The sequence below is a fragment of the Bombus impatiens genome, unplaced genomic scaffold (assembly GCF_000188095.3).
Source record: "Bombus impatiens unplaced genomic scaffold, BIMP_2.2 scf_0739, whole genome shotgun sequence".
NCBI classification, from domain to species: domain Eukaryota; kingdom Metazoa; phylum Arthropoda; class Insecta; order Hymenoptera; family Apidae; genus Bombus; species Bombus impatiens.
In genome coordinates this window covers 1,355,667-1,370,338 of record NT_177158.1, presented here as the reverse complement: position 1 = coordinate 1,370,338, position 14,672 = coordinate 1,355,667, and the positions used below count along the sequence as shown (strand labels likewise).

Sequence of the window (14,672 nt, the reverse complement as noted above, 5' to 3'; positions counted from 1 at the left end):
TAACAATATTTTGCGGAAAGATTTATTGAGGTCACATGATCGCGTCGCTTCGTGCAAACATTGCTACGCATTAAAGATGCACAGCTACATACATACAAATGTGTTATGATTCTGCGAGAATCTAATACAAGACAGATACACACAATGCTCCTCCGCTTTCAACATAAAACTTATGCGCTCTTATAAAGGTACTAAATTTTCATAAAGAATGTACTAAATTTTCATAAAGTATTGCTTAAACTGACTGATTCTTTCTACAACATTTGGTCCAAATGTAGCGTAAAATCGTCAGATCAAATAACGTGTTAGACGCTTCCTGTTATAAATTAGTTCGACTACGTTGCGATGCAAAATACACTGCTTCTATGCACAGGATGCTACAGCATTCACAGTACAATCATACGTGATAAAAACGTTGATAGTATATGTGAAATAAAATTTCGTCATGTCACTCTTCAAATAACTTGATTTTCTCGAAAACGAAGCATTATATAAAAAATGCGTCATATGAATCGTCCCTTTGCCAATTGTACCATGACCGTTGCGACACACTGTATAGATACACACACATCATCGCCTATAAATATTACATTTGGATACTTTCACATTATCGTAAACATACAAAGTGTCCGTGTTTAACAGCTAAATTTTGCAGATGTTGTTCGCGTTTTCGATGTTTGCATGTCGCGATGTCCGTGTCAACGCGTGCTTCCTGCTTTTTACTTTCGCGTTCCTTCCACACTTGTCGCGTTACTTACAGGATTGTACGATTTCGGGAAGGTCCAATCCTAATCAATTTCCATCGTATGACAGCCATAGATCAATCGTTAGGATAATCAAAAAACGGTCTTCTTCGCTCGGACTTGTTTTCGATTAGCGAGCCGTTCGAGTGTCGTCGATACGAGTCTATCGCATTCGTATCGCGTGAAAATCTCACTTTTTCCAAATCTAATCGCGTCAACTTGTCTTTGGGAAAGTTTTAACTCGGGCGGTACATTCGTACAAAGTACAAGTTTATAAATGCAAGTTTGATGTATCATTTCCGTCAAAGTTCTCCGGTTACTTCGCCGAGTCTTCGTCGATTTACTTCACGCTCAGCGTTAAACAATCCCGGCGCCTCTACAAATTGGATTCTGCGGTCAGCGGTCCGTTCTGGTACAGGTATAATTAAGCATAAAAGTCCCTCGAGGCTTTAGTAGAAAGTTTTAATAGAAAAAAACGAAATACAAAGGGAACAATAACGGATTTACGATTACTACTATGCTATCAGACAAGAATAGGATTAAAATCGACATACTCATTAGCTACTGAAAAAGATTCGTTTGGCTTTATGGTTGTAGACTTGTTTCTTTGGAAATATTTAAAAGGAAAGATCTCTGCGAACAAGCCAGCCATAATTCAACACTTAAAGCAATTAAAGTCACAATATTCGTCAGGAAATTGAACAAGTAATATATGGAACGTGTTACGAGAAATATTATTGATGCACGCACATACACGCGTTTGTAAAACAGCTGGAAGAGGTCATTTGGCCGGTATCATGTTTCACATATAATTGACAGAATGATCCAATAAAGTAAAAAATATCCATTGATAAAGGATATACAGCGAAATATACTTTGGAAGCATGAATTTTATTCGAAAACTCTTACACGTATGTTGCGTAAGTTGAAAATAGATTGGAAAAATATAAAGTATGTAGAAATACAGATTAATAGTAATAAAAGCGTAGATAACTCGATATTATACGATCCCCATTTTTGTAACATTTCGTTTATAAATTATTTAAAAACAAAGTGACGAAGCTTCTTTTACGACACCCTGTGCATATCAGGTGATCTTTGTACGCTACGATGCGATGCATCTCGTACAATGAAACGACGCGTGCCAGCTTCGCGAGTGCACTCTGCTCGTCTATACGCCTCAGCCAAGCTACAAGATAGCGATAAGAGCACCGCGAAGAAAAGGCGCTTTCTTGCTAAAGATAAATACCTACATCGTCATCTCTGAAAATAGCAAATCAATACGTCTAGCCAGTCATCAGCCTTTGTTTCTCATATATTTCCCGAGGTGACCGACCTATTGTTGGTTATCGTCTATTTACGCGTGCCTTTGTCCACCTCCATCGTTTTTCTTTTATCACATCATTAATCGAGTGATATCTAGCTGTTCTTTCAATTTTGTTGTCGTATATTTTTTACGCAACTAAATGATTGATATTCATTTACGTCGATTCAACAGATAGAAATGATTGATAAAATAAGAAAAAGTATTTATCAGAATAATTGGATTTACATACATATATTACGAAATATTCGAAATTTGATTTTTAACATTTATTTAGTGATTATTTAGTATTTATTTAGTAATTCATTAATTTGTTACGTAATGCATACAACGTCTATTTATGTACCCATATCTGTTTACGTTACGGAGGTTTGTAACAGAAATATTTTTCCTGGAATTAGTTTAGACCATCGCGAAGATGATTAACGTCGATCGATTAATAGCCAATCATTCAAGATAATAATTTTACCTTGCGAGTATTGAGAGGACTATGAATGAATTTCTAGTACTCCCACAGCCGTTGTAAATCCTTCAATTGTATCTATAAGCTGGCTTAATGTTAGTTTCGGAGTGGATCGGAGAAAGCATTGCAACTGGATGCAATACTCTATCTCACAATTTGAACGTTGCTGATAATAACGATTTAAGTTTCAAATTTAATATTAAAATTATATAGATTATTCTTGTTATTGATTTCCTTTACATTTTCCATATTAATATTATTTGGAAAGTATTCATACGTGTTACACAAATTCACATAGGAAAGTATTAGCAATAAAAGCAGAATATGAGTCCTCTATATACAGAGAAATGAACGATAAATTGGAATATACCTTTATATTATTATTATATCTTTATATTTTTATATTATGAGAAAAATGTGACTCTGTAGAATCTTGTGGTTTATATACGCATAATTATTTTTAAATAAATTCCTCCGTTGATATAACTTACTTTTTAGATGATGGACAATAATGTCTGCCCTACGTATCAGAAATCAATACAGAGGAATTAATTGAACTGGAATATGAAGTTCTGCCACTTCCTATCTTCCGACCTTGTTCCTACGTATTATTACATTTTCATGTACTTTAATAATTGTTTGCAGCAAAAATATTTTGCTATAACGACTATGATAATCGATACATCTTTTTAAATATAGTCATATCATTATAAATTAATATATTACATAATCAAATGATGTAATTATTCCTACATTAATCATACCATCAAATTCATCTTCCTACGAATCACGATCGTTGAAGTGATTTTGCTTTTATCACGATCTGGGATCGTGATAAGACACTTCTAACTTGTTCTGCTGTTCTTGTACTTGCCGAAACTCAAAAGGATTTCGACCTATCCTCCCTCTATCGCTCGCCATTATTTTCTTCTTCGATCTTCGACACTTCGCTAACTCTGAATCACTGATAGCACTTTAACCGCGAGCAATTCCAGTATGAGAAAACGGGAATCTCGACTTACCCTTCGAGATGCATCGGTCCAACAGGACCTTTCACGTAATCTCGAGACCCGATCAGACTCCAAAGAAAATATTCTCACACGTTAAGCCAACTTGATTTGCCAGAATTGTGGCACCGCAGTTGAATTATAATGTTTCTTGAGAATATATTATAGTCGTAAATTTATATCGTGACAATACCGATAGGATTCTTGCATGTTCATTATGTCATAGTTACAAAAATTTAAGCGATGATGCAGACAAAATGGACGAGTAATCTTTTAACGTTATTCCTAAGTAAGATCTTGACCTATTATAGATTTGTGCTAACGGTATACAGTCGTTCGTGAAAATCTTTACACATCCCATAAAAGACTCCCGTAAAATGATAGTTAAAAATATTCAAACACATGCATAGGAACAAAATTGTGCTCGTACAATCTTGCCATTCCTAACTGTATTATGTCAATATACTACGGAGTTCTTTTTCCGCCTTTATAGTAGTTCTTATAGGGTACATTATAAGGTACATGGAAACTTTTGTAGTAAAATGTACGAATTTATGTGCCAAATAATATTTTAAGAACAATTCTCAAAGTGCTATATCTGATAACAATGATATTCATATGAAAGATGGTACAATAGATATTAAGGAAACTAGATTTCAGTAGCTGCTTAATTTACGCAGTTCTGATCATTAGGAACATACAATTTTATAAAATATTTGAATAAAAGATCTTTCTTTACTTCGAGAAAGAGAAGAAAAGAAATGCAAGACTAAAAAGTGTAGGCAGCTTAAACGTGTACAATTTCATAACGGTTCACAAGTTTGCCAAGTTCGTGAAAGGTAGATCGAGAATGAAAGTGACAGACTGTGATGGAGGTTGATGTAACGCGAGATAAAAGCCACATAAGTTCACGAAGAAGAAAGCAACTGCAATATATCTGGAAGTTCCGAGGGTTGAAAGATCGTCTAGGTGGTTTCAAATTAAACTTTTCCAAAGAACGACTCTTTTCGTACATCTACATATATCATACGTTCTATGAGAGAAAAATTCTATGAATCGCATTAACATATTTTGTAGTAACTATCGTTCCTTATTATTCTTTGTTCCAATCCAGTCCTAACTGTAAAAAGTTTCGTTAATCTCGTTAAAGACGAAGGCTCACTACAAAATATTCCTCCTCTCTTACATATCTACTATCTTAGCAAAAACTATATCGTTCTAGAAAAAGCTAATGTATTAACGCAATAACTTTTATACACCGTAGTTACAAAATCCACTGATACAACGTACTTCTTAATAAAACAAAAACTCTCGTATATTCGAGAAAAAAAATGTCCTTCCCTCGCCGTTTTAATTTGAACCTACAAATACCTTGCAAGTTAAAAAACTCCGAGTTCCCCTTAAGATCTTTCGTAAGTTCTTACATAGCACGTCTGAGCGGCGCAATAAAACGTCAAACATAAACTAAGAAGCTATCTCTTTACGCGGCTCCGTCCGGACTCCATTGGGAAATAAATAACAGTCAGCCCTTGTTATACGTCGTTTAACGGTCAATTATCTTGGAGTAATGCATTTTTTTGGCATTCGTGACGGAGTATGGGGAAGGGGAGATAATAATTAAAGCGGGAAAGTGAAAGAAGGGGAAAGGTGCAATGTAAAATTGAAGGTGTCGAGTGGCGAAGGACCGACGAGGCCACGTTTCGTAGACGTCCCCAGTGCGCAAGGGCGTTGGCGCTGACGACGAACGGTACTGGAAGTGTTGAGGGTGTGGGATCGTGGGGAGCTTTGGAGCTTCATGGCGGGATGCAGAGTGGGGATGGTTTGAGGAGAGCATGGGGTGGGACAACCAGAGACGACCGTACTCTCCCAGTCGTTCAGTCCGCGCCCCGACACGCAATCACGCGCACACTTCTCGTCGTCTCGCTGAGAATCCGAACTTTCCGTTTCCTTTTTTTTCTCTTTACGCTCTCGCTTGTGACTCGAGAGTTCTTCGAGTGGCTGCCACGCGCGTCTTACACCCGCCGATTCTTCTTGTTGTCGCGATTACTCTTTTCCCTTTCAACGTGACGCGACTACACGCGGTCCTCTTTGGTGAGTACTTTCTTTACTTTCAAACTTTCTCTTCCTGTGTGTGCTCGTGTTAATTAAAACATTCGACAACGTCGCGTAACATGGTGGCAGGTCCATTTTCCACGAATTTCTACGTATCCGTCGTTCTATACGGGTTTAATAAAATCGTTGCTTTCACGTTCTGTTCTTTTCTTTTTCTTTATTTCAAAGATACTATTGCGTATTCGAAGAATATTCGTGTGATTATGTTATTGAAGAAGCTGAAACGCGGTGTTGTACGTGGTGATCGAGAATAGAACGCTAGTTTATCTGATTTCGTTGTTCTCCTATTTGCTTTGGATCGTCGATGCGACCGCATTTTCGATACACCGCGTCCTCCGGCTCCATTTGGTTAATGAAAGCTGCGATAGGTGTCCTTTGTCCCTGAAAGTTACAAGCGGCAGAGCAAGTTGTTTCCGTAATTGCAACGGATACGCTAAGCCGTCATACCGAAGCACCGTGAAAACTCTGAAATGAAGTTGTTTCATCAACAGGATTTTTACTTAACCCGGAGACTCGATCACTGCCTCGGGTACTCTTTAAATGGAAAGAAGGATACACGACAGGCTGCTGCTTTTCATTAAAGTAAGCCTAGCTTGTCAGTTTCACAGGAAATGGGTGAAATCATAAATGACAATGAAAGCGGTCGCTTTGAATTTCATTAAACGTTGAATTTACCCGCGTATATGGAATATTCTTCGGTATTTAGAGACGCGCATCAAAGCAAGATATATCAAAGCTATTTTCTGATTCGTACGCTACGCGATAATCGCGAAAATTTTTTCGCCCATAAAATGTAGCTTTCGTTTAAATTCTAAAAATATTTTAATAATGGCACCATTATTCTTTTCCAAAATTTATTTCTAACATAATTGATACCTTCAAAAAGGAAACGAAGTTACTCCGACTACTATATTCTATTAAAATTACAAAATAAATATTATATCTCAAACAAAACGATTTTCTTTTATTTTACAGAATGTGTGTACATATTACATATAATACATATTTAATAATAATAATATATTGTATATATAGTTTAGTAGAATTTTAATTAATTTTAAAAGCATACGTTCCGTATCATGTTTTAAAGGATAATCGAGAGTTTAATGTCACGTATTTTCAAAGTATGTATGTACAGCTTCACTTCATCGAATAAACAAATTGGTAGGGTAGTTTATCGCAGTCAAGAAGTTGAACAGCGAGTTTCCGGTTTCCATAACTCAGTTGTGAACATTTTGCCCACTTTACGCGTACATGAATCAATCTTCCCTATAGGACCATACATACGATTTGATGCTTTCTAAATTCTATGAGCTATATCGAACCCGGTGTTTCAAGTTAAACAGGAACTAATAAAATAATTTATGAAATGTGTCGTACAAGTGGAAGCAATATATTGGAAGATTATGAAAGTAAGTATTCCGCGAAACTTGGTTGTACCAGTGAAAAAGTTTGTGTGCCAACAATGTGAACACCCACTATTCGACTCAGTGCTCCACGAAACTTTATGCAAATTTAAACTTTCTTTCCGGTACTAATAACGTTGATGTAATAACTTGTTTTAGGAAGAAGTTCAATTACTCGAAGATAATTTAGTTAGTGTGTTCTTCGGTTTACTTATTCACAAACGACGGGGGAATTATTAATTTTCGTAATACGTGGGTCAGTTGAACTTTAGCGTTTGATACCTTCGTCTATATCTACTATAATACAGTTTATTACTATTCTTAATTTTTTTTATAGTTTTTTTGCCTTATATGTTATCTATTAGCTTCTTATTTTTTCCTAGTTTCTTCGCTATTAGCGCTAAAATTAATAAGAAAATGTATATTATTTATGTATGTATTAAATGTATGTGCAGTTTCAAATTAATTTTCAATATAAATCGTAGATACGTTACAAACTATAATTGGCTTTAGTCATGTAACTACACTGTGTTTTTCTAAGAAATTCAATACAACTTTCTGCTGAAAACAATTATTAAACAATAACATCTGTAAAAACTCCATACATTTCAGTGTTATATGAACTTAATATCAAAATAGAACATTTTTATTTAGTACTTTTATATTATTTTTATATTAAGGCATTTAACATATCGTGTTATTCTCATTTCAGACTTAAAACTTGTACTACATTAAAAAAATTTCATTATGGAAAACATTTCAATACAGCAAAATTTAAGTTATGCATATATTAAATCCAAACAAAGCTGCGCAGGCAAAGCAGGGAACTTATTTACATATATGTCGTTACTGCTACGATTAATGTCAAAATGTAATTTAATATCTGTATAAAAGAAATGGATTAAAGTCTCTGGATTAAAGTAACATTTTTGATAGCAAACTACCACTGTTATGACTAAACTGTTTCAGTTATGTCATATCACTATATTCGATTAAAAGAAAACAGTTCTACCAAAAATTTACGAAACGATCAGCAAATTTACTGGAGAGGCTCAACAAATCTATTCAACTAAATGTAAAATTTATTATTGCGAGTTCCAGATGAAATGTCGCTTCTTTCATTCTTAAATCATCTTCGAATAAAAAGCGCACTTTGAATGTATTTCGTAACGACCGAAATTATATATCGTCGTTGTGGTTGATCGCGTTGAAGATAGCTAAAAGTTTTTCCACAGGATCGTATGTGGAGATAAGGATGAACGCCATTAAACAGAAAAACGGTTTCCGATACGGATGCAGGGCAAAACGCGAAGAAACGTAGAACGTGGGCACCGGGGAAAATATCGTAGTATGTGGGCGCGGTGAATCTCAATTAGTACTGTTCTTTTGATTTTCCCACTGAACTTTTCACCGTGCTCGGAAGGCGTTGTAATTAAAGTCTTTGGCGTTGCGTTACACGATGGTCTTAATTTTATCACTTGAGACGCGACTGCATGGAGTTTGCTGGTAATTTCGTATTTAGCACCGTTCCGCTAGGCCTGTAGAAATTTACTACGTCTTGGGATCACCTACGGCTTCCCTTCTAGCGTATTAATTACTCTCAACCTGTTGTTGACGTAAGCAAAATGACTTAATCCGACGTTGCAAATTTTTTTCGCTAAATTTGTTACTTGAAAGCCTGGAGTAATTGGTAAATCTCGAAAATATTAAAGGTATAGAGCTTTTACTAGTTTTTACTCTTTTACTAGTTATATTATATAGTGTAAATTAAACGTAAGACATCTATAATTCTTAATTTGCGCGCGAAAGTTCAATTTTTATAATTATATTCACCAAAAAATTAAATTTTACATGACCCACTTACTTACAATAGAAAAATTTCTTAATATACTTATAACATCCTAGTTGATATGAATTTACTATATTAATTATCATATCACTTAATTTTATGATATTACAATAATACTCTACATCATAATTTCATAATATTAATTTATATATTGTATACATATGTATAATTGTAATATAATATTTACATCTATATAGTTATTAAATCTTATATTACAATTACATTAAATGTTTCATTTTAAATTATATTTTAATTTAATTCTAGTATAAATTATGATTAATAGTTTCAGTTTGAAATTATTTTACATCGATACACGTATGTATATTCAAATTTTACTATGAGATTCAGTTTGTGTTCCGATATTTATCGAAAATCAAAGTTTTAGACAATTTCATGAATAATTTTCTCTGGCGTTCGTATTCACGTAGATTTTAATCAAGGCAAAGCTATCGATAATAAAAAAAAGTCACTTTACGTGTTGTTAAGCTTTGGCATTTCATTTCATTCCGCCTTCGACGGTTTCCTATGCTCCTGTTATTAATTAACATAAAATAATATAATGTTGCGTCGGCATGTTCAAATATAACAAGAGTAGTTAGTAATGGCATCGCTTATCCTATAATAAATAACAAAATAACGTCAAAATAAAGAAAAGAGCGTGAAGAAAGAAAAAAGAACAAGGACAGAATACGTGCAGTCACCATTAATTATGAAAGGTATTGAGTTCCTCTTCTGTTTCCCAAACATGTACTGCTAACAGCAGTGAAAAATTGAACCAAGTTTGTAAAATGAAAGAAATAAAGTAAAAAAATCTTCGCCATACTTTTATTGTTAGATAATACAGTATTATAACAGGTTGTCTAAAATCGAATAGAAATCGTTAATGGAATTTAACGTTCAATAGTACAGTGTTAATAGAAGATCTCTAATATCGAGTAAAACTCGTCAATGTATTTTTATTGTTAAACAATACAGTATTGGTATGAAGGATATCTAAAATGGAATAAAAATCTTGAAAATCTTGAAAATTACACTATACGTGTAATAGGTTTAGATTTTATTTATTACGGTAAAGATTTAATACATAAATTTTCAAGCTCGTTAAGCACGTTATTAAAATACGTGACGTGATTACAGATACGTCGTCAAGTGGATCGGTTAAATGTAATTAACAAATTATTAGTTAATTAATCAACGGTCGCGGAAGCCATACTTGTACATTATAGTAATTGCCGTGTTTTAATACTTTTATAGCATTTTTAAAGTACAATAAGTAGTTTATGCACACAAACACACACGCATGTACACACTCTTTGGTCTAGTATACTTCTATGTCGATATTTCTCGAAAACAAACTTCGTATGAACAAATATTCTATATCTCCAACTTATTTTCCGCATAGAATCGCTTCTTTCTTCGTTATACAATGATTACTTTTAAAGAAAACGATTAATTTTTTTTGTATAAAACAAAGGGAACTATCGTTTGTTATGGATTCAGACATAAAAGAAAATTAATATATATTTCTGTATACAAATGTTTGGAAACTTACGAACTATAAGTTAAATATCCTCATATTGTATGTATCCCATTTTCAGGATTGTGTGAAGTCAAGATAAATAATACGTATAATAATAATTTATAACAGTTAACAAATTTAAGATAGTCTGTTTTACTGGAATTTCTTTTTCCATTATTTATTGACAAATAAATAGGCAAAAGACCTATTTACTATAACAATCGCAGATTACTTTTATTTGATAATCAAACTTGCACCATTTAAAAACAGGAAATATCATAGATACAGCAAAAGTTTAATCGCAAGCATAATTAACATCGTTAAAATTATTTACGAGATAACTTTCTCCACATATGTACACAAACATTATTTATATGCTGCGATTTACAATACTAATAATAGCCATTATGATAAAGCAAGATTTATCGTGGCCGTCAAAATGTTAACGAAAGTATCCACTGCTCGACGTTCATTGTTCCTTCATATATAAATCGCACGGTTTACGAAGTGAAACGTTCAATGTTATTGCAAGGTAGATTACAGCCAGCTAAAATGCCGTTTCGCGTTTCGAAAAAAAAAAAAACAAAACAAAATAACGTAATGTTTGGCTCCGTTTACGAGGTCCGGTGAACACGGTGATTCTTGCCCTCGAAGTTAACCGACAGAATGATGTGCAAACATTACTTTCCAATCCTGTAAACGGTCGTCCCTGATATTGGATTCTCGGCGAAGTTCGCAACTTTTCCACGGAACGTCCTCTACTCTTTTTCCCACTCTTCGAATCCGCCAGCGAAACTTGATTCATCTAACTTGGTCTCGTAGACCTGGCTGCACAGTCTTCATTCCGGTGAATCAACGCGGGAAGAAAATTTTCCAGGAATCGCCTCTTAGGTTCTTCGATTTCTATTCTCTGAAGAATTGTAGTTTGTACCAGATGTTCCCGGGATTCGATAGGTCAGATTAACTCGTGCGACATCAGCTTGCAACATGCGAAAACGAGAGGAAATTCGCCTTGTCAAAGTCTCAAAGAATTTTCAGAGGAAATTGTCCTGGTCTTGTCATATTATATTATTGAAAAAGTTCCAGGAAAATTCCCGTTACTTTAACCAGATTTCATAGTAGTATAATTGCTTCTTAAAAGTTTGCAAGTTCTTCTTTGATACTTAAGAGCGTCGTCGTTGTATAAATATGATGTTTGAATTTCGTTTAAAGAGAAAATTCATGCTTTCAATCTTGCAGGTATGTTGTAGTTATGATAATATTATTGTAGGAATCGAGCTTGAAATATCATTTCAAGTGTATATATCATAATGCAAAAATATTTATTAGTAAAGGGTTGATATTTTATTTTCATTCATTGAAATATATTTGTTTGAAAGTAACGTTCAATTTATGCGCATTTGTAGGTTCATACGCTTAGTAATTACATAGTATTTCATTTTCTTTATGCGTGAATCTATTTCCATTCCTTTTATTGCAATTAAGTATGTGAAAATAGTATATCCGTTTAGTATATAATACACCATCACGTTTAATAAACATATACGAAATTTCTAGTTCGACCTAATTTATCTTGTTCTCATTTGACACCTCTCGTTCGTTGCTGAGTTATTTGAAGGAGTTTTTCAGTATCGCTGGTGTACGGTACGCAAAACTTTTGTGAAAGCTTATGCCAAAGCGGCAATGTCCAAGTTCGACAACTTCAAGGTTTTCGATGGGTTTTTGTAAAACGAGCTGGCTGTTAGAGACATCTTGATGCAACTGCTATCTTCGGTACTCACTTTTTGACGCGGATCGATATTTAGGAAAGAGAATCGGAATGGGGCGGATATCTGTACACGAGTTTGAAAGTTAATTTTTAATGCCAAGATCAAAGCGATGAACCGATATTTTCTTAAAACTGTGCAGAGTTTTAAAACTTTAGAACCGAATGCTTCCGATTACTTCGATATTTCAAATATTTTTCGATTAAACATGTGAAATCACTTTGAGCTGTAACGCTGAAGCAAACATTTGTTCACTTTTTCTTTTACTTGAAGTAACTGATAAACTTATTCTGTTTTCATCTAATCGTATATGAATAATATCTTTCCTCTGATAAATTTCTCTAGATCTTCATTTTTTTAGTACATTCTGTTGTAAACGTAGAATTGACTGCAATAATACAATTAATAATAAGAGTTTAATTAATTAAACATTTAAAAAATAACATTGAAAACAGTGGATGCAAATCGGAAGAAATTATAGATGAGCAACATCATGAAAGAAGCATCTTAAGATTCGCTTGGCTGCTGCATGTTGCTATTACCAAACCATCAAGGTACATGATCTGAGAGTTTTACACAGTACTGTATATGTATAGTCAATAATTTATGACTACATCTTTCGTTGGTCCATAAAGTCGCAAACTTAATTCTCCACCAACTTAAAATTTTATAATTTCAATGTTTTATAAATTTCAACATCAATAAAATGTGAAATTAACTTTATCTCGCTTTCCACGCACACGTGTCACGAAAATCACCATTTTATTTTCATTTACATTTCCTATATCACATTTTCATTTCTTTCTTACACGAAAACATTTCTACCGTTTTCCATGTTTAATTTCTCTGTTTTAACGTATTTACGATGTGTGAGTAGAACAGAACGAGAAAAGATTACACGGTTGACAGGTTGCCTGAAATTCTGTTTCATTACGTTAAGCCAAAGCTGTTTCATTAAGCCAAAGCAAAATGGCAGCCTAATCCGTGATTTATAAAAACGTGCGAGGACTTGCCTCCATTTGAACGTCATTTTTTTCTTCTAGCAGAGTGTGCAATACTGTGCCGTGTAATTACCTTTTGTAAGCCGGTCAGTTCATTAATCTCGCGTTAATGAAACTGGCCCTACGTACATGGTTTGAAGATCGAATCGATCCCCGTGTTGTGAAGTGCTTTTCATTAACCGGTTGTACACGCAGTTTCAATTAAATTCAGCCAGCATATTCGGAAATTACAAGGGTTAAACGCGCATGCGTTATATTTTTTAAAGGGGGAAATTAAACGCTTCACCTGTGTCCCTGTTTTCAATGGTCAATTGTAAAAAACTAAACGGATGTTTCATGCACAAGAAATGTTACCGTTCCTTCATTCTCCCTCCTTCTCTTTTGTTTCGTTCATATTAGCTTCTTGAAGCTAAGTTTTATTCTCCTTTGTAAAGCAGCGGTCTGCATCGGTCGCTTCCTTTTGTTTATCCACGGTTATTTCGAATACACGTAAACAAAGGAATGGGAACAATCGACGAACGCGGTTTCTAATTTAAAAAGAAGGAAAAATTTCAACCTAGGAGACCAGCATTTTACGTTTCGAGTTACGAATTTCGAGTTCTTACAATTTCTCCTGATTTAAATATGCGTTGATAAAAGTTCACTTGCGCGAATATGTTCGTCTCTTGATGGAATTTCCCTGTGTCACACTGTTTGCACTCCAAGAACGTAGACTAACGTTTTGAAACCAGAATGATGTAATTATGGAAAATGAAGCAGTTTTGAAACGTGTAACACACGTATATTGTATTAGATCTTTTTTCAAAGCATATGAAAATTTACAGAAGAAGAGAAATATGTCCAGAGAATGATCGTCTGTTTTGAGAGATAGCAGAAATTTGAAGACGATCATAAAATACTAAATATAAATCTTCCAACTTCCAATTAATTATAGAACATGATATTTATGCTACAAACTCGCGAATACAACTAAAAAAAACGAGGTAGCTAAAGCTTTATTATTATGCTTGCAAAACTTTTTAATTATTATGGAATATTTTTTTCTCTGTAATTACGGTTTCGTAAATAATTAGAGTTTCGATATGTTAATATATTCATATAAAATATAGCGATACACATTTCGTCGACAAATAATTTGAAGAATGAAAGAGGAAATTCTAAGTATTTTAGGAATTCGTTTCGTCAATTTAGAAGTATTTGCACGATAAACATACGGTTTAGTTGCAGTTTAACTTTTGGAGAGTTGCTAAAGCTCGCAGAGTACTGGCTGCATTGACTTTGAACGTTCGTATCACTGGTATCAGAGATGCCAATTTATGTGGTTTCATCGTCACGTCAATTGGAATTTGTTTCGCATATTTACTGTTACTTCTTTTATATCTTATTCTGCTAATTATGCCTAGCCATATTACAATTTCTATTACAAACATAGGTGATTGTGATTACGATAAGTTAAAATATGGAACTAATTAGGATTTAAAC

The 14,672-nt window shown here is 33.9% G+C and overlaps 1 protein-coding gene across 1 annotated transcript in view; it reads left to right on the top strand.

The window, feature by feature from the left end:
- Positions 1 to 5,354: 5,354 nt before the first annotated feature.
- Positions 5,355 to 14,672, top strand: part of LOC112213532 — an 89,545-nt gene continuing 80,227 nt past the window's right edge. The window contains exon 1 of the mRNA XM_033322969.1: positions 5,355 to 5,628. Within this exon, the coding sequence (XP_033178860.1) occupies positions 5,370 to 5,628 (259 nt within the window). The 5' untranslated portion in view covers positions 5,355 to 5,369. The remainder of the gene's footprint in view (positions 5,629 to 14,672) is intronic.